Source organism: Calidris pugnax, unplaced genomic scaffold, assembly GCF_001431845.1.
Source record: "Calidris pugnax isolate Ruff unplaced genomic scaffold, ASM143184v1 scaffold103, whole genome shotgun sequence".
Taxonomy (NCBI): domain Eukaryota; kingdom Metazoa; phylum Chordata; class Aves; order Charadriiformes; family Scolopacidae; genus Calidris; species Calidris pugnax.
Window position 1 is genome coordinate 17,166,543 of NW_015090990.1, and position 9,858 is coordinate 17,176,400.

The window sequence follows — 9,858 nt, forward strand, 5'->3', positions numbered from 1 at the left end:
GGCGGGCGAGGGGGAGGAACGGGCGCTGCCGTCGCGGGCGGAGGGAGGGAGGGAGGAGGGGCGGAACAGCCGACGGCCAGCAACGGCCGTCGCGCGGCGGGGAGCGGGAACAGCCGCGGGTCTCGCGAGAGGAGGCGGGAGGCGGGCCCTGAGGGGCCGTGAGGCGGGCCCTGAGGGGCCGTGAGGCGGGGGGCGGCTCTGAGGGGCGGTGAGGCTCTGAGGGGCGTTGCCGTACGAGTCCCTCCTTCTCCCGGCCGCTTCGGTACGTGTCCCTCCTTCTCCCGGCCGCGGGGGTGCGCGGAAGAGCCGTTCCCCGCGCGGGGCGATTGGCTGGCCGGCCGGCCGGAGCCGCCGCGGCTTCCTCGGCTCTCCTTGTGGGACACTCCGCGGGTCGCACCCCGAAGGCTGAGAGGCTCGTGTGAGGGACACCCCCCCCACACACACACACACGGGAGATGGGGGTGGTTTTAAGGGTGGCCCTTTGCTCCTTTCTGTCCGGGCCGGTGGGTGCCCGCTCGGTGCGGCCTCAGCTGCACGGTGAGGCCGGTTTCAGGACGGCACAGCTGGTGGTTTTGTGAGGTGAAGTCTCAAGAGATTAACGAGCTGGCTGGTTGCTGAGAAAATGCATATTTTTTAATTTTTTTTTTCAGATTTCATCCCGTTTCATCAGTATCTCTTAGTCAGCAGCTGATGGCGTGCATGCTCTCCTGCAAGGTCAGTCCTCACTTGCTCTGCACAGGTCTCTGAGGTTCTACACAAGTCTAGCACAACTGACTCCATGAAATTTTGTACAAGATAAACCATAAGGATGGGAACTGTTGAACAAATACTCCCAGTCCAGTCGTTAGTACTAAGAATAATGAAGAGACACCACCCCAACAGCAGTAATTTGGGGCAAAATGCTTCAAATGGTGTTAGGTACAAAGCATTTCTAGGTCTTCAAAGGCAGGATTTGTGAGTTTGGTGTGCAAAGGTCACAGGCTGCTGTGGTAATGGAAAACAGCTTGGGTGTCAAGGATTACTAAATTGAGTGTTACAAGTGTTGGCTGTATTTGAGAAGGAAACATAAAGGCACTGTTAGCTTATAGTTGGCTGATAAATAGCCAACTATTTGCCCTGTTACAAGCAAATAGATATTTTGGAAGACTAGAGTGGTTCACGTTATTTCTATAGGATAAGCAAAAAAAAATTTATTTGGAAGCTGTTTTGTTTCTGGAAGATAGATGGTAGAAAGGAGTGCAGAATAGCTAAGTAAGGATGAATTGCTTTTTTTTTTTTCCTGTAAGCAAGAATAATGGAGCAACAAGATAGAGATACCTCCTCTTATGCAATACATAAATAAATAAAAGGTTGCAGTTGTATGTGTTGCTTCCTGGGAAGTGGCGAACCTGATGCTGCCCCTCGTTCCACTGCATTTCAGAGTGAATGCTAAGTGTGATTTTCCCCCCCACACACTCAATTCATTTGCTCCAAATAACATGTGCTTCCCCATCTTAAAACCTCTTCCTTCTACCCAATGAGAGTTATGAGTATGTGAAACATTTCTGGGCTGAAAACAATGAAAAATCTCTAATTAGGCTTTCCTATCAGAAAGCAAAGCACATTTTGAATACTCATTTGGCTTGGGCAGTGCTGTGACCAGGGTCCTGCCAGGTTCTGGAGGCCAAGTTAGAGCTGAAAGCTGGACAATGGGCAAACACTGAGAAATGGGTAACGGGGTCATCTCCTGCCTGTGTGCAGGCACCCGGCTAACCAGCAGCTTCTCCTGACAGCCAGGGCAGCTCCCTCCGTGTTACACTGTAACCCGGGGGTGGCATTCCTAACTGTAGGGACCCGAGTTCAGTTTCCATTAGTTACTCTTTTACCCCTGGTCAGCCTTCTTGCCCCAGAGGTGTCAGCTATTTGAGGCACGCGGTGAAACTCAGCACTTCCTAGCAGTTTGTGTAAGAAGCCATGAAAAGGTTAATAACATGGGGAGAAATCGGTGCATTAGAATGAAGGGTACAAATGCCCTGTACCTCATTCGATCAGCCATAATCCAACATTCATTTTTTATGAGATTGATATTATAATTAGCTAGTCCCAAAATAAAAGCAATTCTAGCTGTTTGAATCCCTTACAGTTCAGCAGCTTGTTTGATTTTGGCTTTGGTGTTTGTTCTTTTGTTTCGTCTCTTTTTTGTTTTGTTTTCCCTATCATCATTTTCAAGGTTTAACTGATATCTAAAGCACAGAAGAGTTGGGTATTTGACATTTTCATTTGTCCCTGACTTTTATTTCATGGACATCTTGCTTCTAAAATGCAAATAAATCTGGCTATGAAGAAATACCTCTCAGAGAAGTCCATATCTGTTAGGTCAATCTGCAACTGCCTCACGGGTTTGCAGAAGAAGGAAAGAAATCTGCAGTGTTTCTTAATGAGGATGTTGCAAGTCTGTAGGTCTCTTGTGTTGCCCCTCGATAATTAACACCATATTCCTGGAAGCTGCTCATTAGTTTTGATTTATTTGATTTCAAGTTGTTTTTAAACAAAATATGAACAATGGTAATCTTTTGTTTTTCACTTGGTCCTCGTTGTCATGTCATAAGACCATCCAGGGTGAAAAATGGAGTATTTGGCCAAAACCTTATTGACCATTCCTGTGCTGTTAGGGACCTGGCCTTCCTTTCTTCTCTACTGGTCTCTAGAAGTTTCATCCTTTGCTTACTGTGGCAGGATAACATAGCCAGACGATAAAGGTTTTCTGAAAACAGTATAGCTGCTGCTGATGGAAGCAGTTCTGAAATGTTAGGAAAGTAGCAAAAGTAGATGGAATCCACCTTGTTTCTTTATGATTCAGACAGCCTGAGGAAAGGCTGGGAAGAACTGTATCCCCCCAAAAAGCAGCTAGGGCAATATGTAACATGTGTTGCTAAAAATAGAGCTTTGAAATAGTCTAGAAAACAGAGGAATAAAGAAGTCTAGATTCCTACAGGAACAACACAGCAAAGAAAGAGCATTTGTGATTGATTCTGTCCTCCCCGATAGCACCTGGGGGTTATAGAATTTGGCATGCACTCGTGGACTCAAAAGCAGCAACAGCAGATGGATCAACTTTGCTATGTCATAGTTACCTTGTCCTTGCTTGCAGTGATAGCCTCATGGTGCAAGAATAAAATGTTCTCTGTCTGTCGATCCAGCAGACACTCAATAACGTCCTCCCTTTGACTAGGCCTAGGAAGGCTTTTTTTTTTTTTCCCTCTCCGTACCCATAAATTACTTATTCCTATGAAAGTTTTCATGGAACTGTGACTTTTGTTTTTAAACTAGTAGATACAGCCGTGCTAAATATTTGATTAAATAAGCATGATATCAAGCTGATGAAAATCTGCTGGGGCTGAGCAGCACAGGCCAGCACTAGGGTTTGGGGGAGAGGGGGGGACTCGCGTGGGGCGTGCTCGGCAGCGCTGCTGTGCGAGGCCAGCGTTCTCCTGCTGGGTGCTGCCCTGGCTGTGGGGTGCGAGTAGTAAGGGGGTATGTGCTACCTCTGCGTCACCAGCCCTTCAATCACACCCCCAGGGGGGTGTAAAACATCACAAAATTATTTGCTGTGAGCGGGGACCCTCTGCAAAGAGTGTCTCTGCAAGCCATTATCGAAAGCAATGCTGAAATGTCACGCCCAGGTGTTCCTCTGTTGGGAGCTGATTCCTACTGTGTCTTTTTCTCCTCAGGACATGCTCTAGTTTCTGTAAGTTAAGGCATTTGTAAATATGCTGAATACCTTCCCCCTCTTGTATGTGACTACACCAGGACACCTAGCTAATCATGGAAGATAAAGCCATGCTTGCTCTAGAGGAAGATAATACTACTCAATAAGTTTGTTTCATTACACAATCAATTTTCTTTTAAGATACTCATAGTGTGATAATCTTGTTTCAGCTGTAACATGCCCTGCTGTAAACTCCTGAAGTAAAACTTCTATAGGGCTGATTTCAAGAAGTAGGCCTTTTATACCAAAACATACTTTTCTAATTTAGCATCTTCCCTTTTAGTGTGCATTTCAGTTCAGTGGGAGTTTAACTGCCTGAACAGTGTAACTTCTGCCTGGTTTGCCTACAGCTCTAAAGCCAATGAGCAGCACAGCACCCAGCTGTGGGGAAGCAAAAGCCGGTGCAGCCGAGGCTGTCAGATGTAGCTGCTAATGGAAGAGCTGGGTGCTGACTACCTTCTAGGTAGAAAAGCAGCTCCACTTCACCTCTGTGCTGAAGTTTAGCTGTGGGGAGGAGGGACATGAAACTGCCCTGGCAGAAAATACAGTGCGTTTGAGAGTACGTCAAAGCTGAATTTCCCCTCTGCAGTTACCAAAGTTCTGGAAAGTATTAAGGCTTGTAGTGTATGTAGCACTGTTGATTTTGAACATCATGAATGTAATGAGAAAAAGAACCATTTGACTACTGTTATTAAAGTTGCAGTAGCAACAACAATCAGTATAGATTTGTTTCATGTAAGACTACATGAAAACATTTCAAGGCAGTTAAGCTGCACTAGACCACCATATGTCTACTGACTCTGAAGGCAGCACTAGGAACAAACTGTATCAAGCGCAGATTTGTCTACTCCTGTGTGAATAACCTTGAATCCTTTTCCAAGGCAGGACAGGGTGGTTAAAATACGCAAATTTGTTGCTTCAGCATTACTTAAGTAAATGCCTTGCTATTTAAGAATGTTGCATTAAGGATAAAGGAAATAGAGTTTGTGAAGTCAGCTCTCTACTAAGTTAAAGGAAAGCTGGAGATCTGGCCTGAGATAATGTAGTAATCAGTAAAGACAGTTGCTGTAAGATCAGCATCAGTCCCAATTCTGCTGATTAACTTCTGGAGGGAAGTTACTTGTTTTCTATTGGCAAAATTCATGGAGATGTATGTAAGAAAAAACATTATAACTCTTATCTGTTTCATCTATCAACTGGATAATTTTGTTCCAGCACAGATATGACTAGTACCAAGCTTTTCGATGGCTGTGGGACAGGCTGTTTGTGGCGGGGTGGTTTGTGTGCTCTAATCTTCTAATGTACCAGTGTCTTAGCTAATGCTAACAGAAGTTAAAAAACATCTGTTATCTAAGATAAAGGTCAGTGTAGAAGGGAACTAGCTGATAAGTCCCCTTCAGCACTGCATGTGTGAAAGCCATTTTAAACTCATCTCCCAACTTCATACAAGTTTAGGGAAAATAATGCACTACTAAAATTGAAATGTTTTAGATATTGGTTCATTACACAAGTGAGACTCAGTTTCACTGAGCAATAGTAGAAACTGAGACAGAAGCAGAATAGTTTTAGATATTTATTGTAAAGACCTTTACAATCTCAGTACAGAGATAAGGATATAAAATGGTGGCGTTTGGAATCATTAAGGCTTGTTGGTGGTCATCTGAATTTCACTGTTCAATGGAACTCAAGCAAGAGCAACTGATTTCCGACTGTACATATTTTTATTTGTGTTCCATCATTACAGTGAGATCACAACTTATTTCAGAGACTCAATGCCTGGTTATTATAAAATAAAGGACATTATTTACATGATGAAAGAAAAATTTCAGCATTTTAGTGGAATGGATGACTGATACTGCAACAAGTTTAGTCCACGTATTTCCCAAGAATGTCACCATCTCTAAACAAGTAGTAGTCCTGCAAAGAAAGGAAATATTAGTACCTGTCATATCAGTTGTTTGCAAATACTCTTGTTCTGAAGTCAGGGGTACCAGAGTCATGAAATACAAAATCAAAAGTGAGTTAAGCAAGACTAACTCTACACGTTGAAAGAGGTGTTTTTGTTCTTAAGATACTCTTTGGGAAAGCTACCAAGTTACTATTTTTAGTGGTAGGGAGTGCAAGAACAGTTAGAAGACAATTCTGCGAGCTTTCCCTGTCAAAAGCAAGGATCCCCCCAGTAATTTCAAAGCCTTTCAGGTTTCCCTCCTATATATGCTCGGCATATGGAGCCAGCAAAGGCCAAGCCAGAGGTTTCTAGGTTTTTCTGGTCACTTCCTTTTAAGCAGGGGTGAAAGTAGCAAGTGCTACGGGTACCTGAAGCTGGCTGGATCCAGCTCCTGCCACTAGAGCATCAACAACTGCCTTTCCCGAATGCTGCTCACCCTATGAAGTAACTACAGCATTTCTCACTGGCATTGTGGCATTTTGGGAACAAGCTTCATTTGCATTCACAAAGGTGGGAAACCTACCTTATCATCTAGTACAATCTTAGTACCACCATATTCCGGTAGCAAAACCTTTTCGCCAACTTTTACACTCACTGGCTGAATCTCACCATTCTGAAAGGAAAAAAAGAAATCCTTAGTTCTCCACAATACAGCCACAATAATGCAATAGAATTACTCCAAAATGCAATGATCCACCCACATATAAAACATTCAGGAAATCACAATGACTCAACATTTTAGTTGCACAATGAATCTAGAACACACAAGTTTACTAGGAAGAATAGCACACCAGTCCATTCTCAAGCATTGGAGTCCTGCAATATTTAGGCAGTACAACTGCAGTGATCTTCTGAGTAGAATTAATTTTAATTTAATTCTGAGTATAAATACAACTGTGAGGTCTTCATTTGACATACTAAATAGGGCTTCACTTAATGAAAAAAAACCACAAACCACCACCCAAGAAACCTGAGAAATTGACAGACCACAAAGCTCCCTTCTAAAATGGAGGGAGAAAGTACACTCTGTGTTCTGTAGCCAAGGCTAATTTCTCCAAGTGCCAGTTAAAAGTACATCCCCATCTTTGTTACTTTGATCAACTTGTCACTCTTGTTAGCAAATAAATTAAGAAACAACAGATAAGGTTTAATTAAATTTTGCATTTTAAACCAAATATTAGAATGTTAGTTAAATATAAGCACCATTGCACAATATAAAGCTTTGAAAATCAGATACGGGCACAAAACATAGTATGTATAGAGGGACTCATGGTAAAGAAAAAGCCTGAGTCAACATGCCCAAGTTGAAATTTAACCTGTTTTCCACAATTGCTACTCACTGAGCGCTACTTTGGTGGGGAAAAACCCTTCTGATGCTGAAGCCCATAGCCATTGACATTTTTGCAACGTGAAGACTGCTTTTTTTTAATGATCCCAGATACATATTTAACATGCAAAATTAATAAAAAAACATTTAACAGTTATTTTGATTCTTGATTTTCTTTTGCCCAGTAAGCCCAATTCTTATGGACAATATCATCTGCACGGCACAAGACAATGAGTGCCACATTCTGGGATTCCACCCTGCTCACAAGTCACGGAAATTGAGGCGTGTAATCATTTTAACAAAGGCAGCTGCTAGTCCTTCAAGGTTTTGGCTGAGAAGTGATGAAACAAGGTATGCCCCTTAAACACTCTTTATGCATTTAAAATTAGAAAACTACAACCAAACCCACTAAGAAGAAAAAAAAAACCCAAAACAAAACAAAAAAAACCCACCCCCAAAAAAACCTCCACCAAAACACACACCACTACTGTTTAAAGCTATTGATAAATATCAATAAATAGTACTGATTTTTCAAAGGCAAGTATTATCCATTTTACAAATTATGAAAGGGATGCTGGAGTTCAAGGTCAGAGCCAGTCAGGAGAACATGCCCTTTCTACCTCCTCTTTGCATTTATACTTCCAACTTCAGTCATCGCCGTCATCCATGTTTGTGAGGAACCATCCCTTTCTTATGATAATATTCCAGCTACCACCACATCATTACTAATTCTACCCAAATGTCATGCTTCAGGGTATTTACCTTTCCCTTGGCTCCTGATCCAACTGCTACTACTGTTGCTTGTAGCACTTTCCCTTGAGCTTTTTCTGGAATCATGATGCCTCCTTTGGTTACTGTCTCAGCTGCACATCGTTCAACCAGAACGCGATCAAAGAGAGGAAGAAATTTCCTAAAGGCTTTTCCTGCCTGTGGAAGTAATTGTTCATTGTAACAACAGGAACATTACAGCAAAATTGCAATTTATAAGAGTTTAAAAAGAGATAAATTTCTTTTTAATAGTAGCAAACATACTATTTTTGCAATAGTAGCAAAGCCACCTTGGATTGCATCAGAAATTGCTAAAGACAGAAGCAGATGCTGGGCAATCCTGGCACTTCAGCCATAGGAAGCTGTACTCCAGCTGGGGAATAAACCACCAGGGGATGGAGCAGCTCCCGCCTCTGGCTGAATCTGTAGGCTTTTAATCCCAAACCCTTAGTTACTATAGTTTGGCAAGCGTAATTCTTGATTATATGCAATGTATTAGTTCACATCCACAACTAAATTTAATGATGATTAAGGAATTCTTGGGACAGTTGCATTTTTATTCGTGTAGTGTTTTACAGTACAGAGGCAGAAGTCTAACCAGGTACCTCATATCAGTCTTTTTCAGGTACTTGCAGTCCTTACCATTTCACATAATGACATACAGCCTCCAAAGTCAGAGGTGTGAAGCAAGAGTGCTGTTACTTGTATAAACTTCTACAAATAGATTAGAGATTTACAGGAAACTTTAGGTTTAAGTCCCTAAGAACAGGAAGGCAGGCATACTCCTACCTTGACTGCTTCCATATCTGCCTCCACTTAAGCAGAGTTAGGGTTGGGGTGATTTTTTTGTTGTTTGGGGTTTTTTTTTGTTGGTTGGGTTTGGGGTTGTTTTGTTGTGTTTTTTTTTGCAACTCCTTACTGCCACTAGCTGCATTTCAGAAATAGCAGTGTACTGGATAAATGCAAGCACTAAATCCCAGCAAGCAGGGGTCAGGAAGAAGGAACTTGCTTGGATTCAGAAGGGAAGATAGGGCTACTTGCCAAGTCACATGGAGATAGTGCTCCACTAGACAGGTACCCAGAGCCCACACTCATAGAAACAACTAGAAAGAAGGGCCTGGCTTCCATGCGGCCTTTCCTGACATCACTACACACACAAATTAAAATTGGAAGAAAACACAATTACAGGCAGAACATGAAAAAAAGACAGCAAATGAAAGATGGGTGTCCCTCCAACTAGCCTTACTACTAGTGATAAAAAACAGATAAAGGCTGCCAACTGTGATTATTTTCATTCAGTAAAGGTAACAACTCACATCCTCTTTTTTTTGGTGTTCTGTGTTTAACAGAAATAAGCAGCCAGGCTTATGATGGTGGGCATTTTACATTCAAGTTTTAAGAAATGCTAGTTCCTCATATTAGCAAGATCGTTAAGAATAAAGCATTACTTTCTTGCACTACCATTAATTTCCTGCAAGCACAGGAACAGCTCTGTCCGTACCCGATTCTCTAAATCAGATCTCCATAAAAAAGCTTTATAAGACAGAGAGAAGGAGCGATGCGGCGTAAAGCATGCCGGCTTTACCCGCAGCCCTCCCCACGCACTTGTCGCTAACGGGACGCTCCCGTTACCGCGGGCGGGGAACACTTGGCTGAAGCGTCCGGGAAGCCCCGCCGTACATCCCGCCGGTCCCGGCCGCTCGCCGGTGGAGCTGTCCCTACCCCAAGGACGCGTGACCTTGCGGCGCCCCCAGACCGCCGGGACATCCCCGTTCCCTGCTAACGCCCCAGCGGGCCCGCCGCGCCCACGGGCGAGGGCCCGTCGCCTCCATCCCCTCCTCCCTCCCTGAGCTCGGCCTAGCCCCACCGCCGCGACAGGGACGGCCGCTGCCAGCAGAAGGAACACGCCTGCGCGGCGGCGTGGCGCTCGGGGGTCCCCGGCGGCGACCCGCCCGCAGCGGACAGGCAGGCCCGCCGGCAGGCCCTGCGGGGACCTCCCCCCATCCCCGCACCGCTACCGCACGCCCAGCAGAGCCAGACCGGGGCCCAGAGGCGGCGGGGCGCGGG

General features: G+C 44.1%; 1 protein-coding gene across 1 annotated transcript in view; it reads right to left on the reverse strand.

Annotated features, from left to right (window-relative positions):
* Positions 1-9,558, reverse strand: part of LOC106895068 (MOB-like protein phocein) — a 20,208-nt gene extending 10,650 nt beyond the window's left edge. Inside the window, exons 1-2 of the mRNA XM_014954153.1 lie at positions 9,424-9,558; positions 7,786-7,986 (exon numbers count right to left, since the gene is read on the reverse strand). Of these exons, the coding sequence (XP_014809639.1) occupies positions 7,786-7,986; positions 9,424-9,558 (336 nt within the window). The remainder of the gene's footprint in view (positions 1-7,785; positions 7,987-9,423) is intronic.
* Between the last annotated feature and the right edge of the window lie 300 nt (positions 9,559-9,858).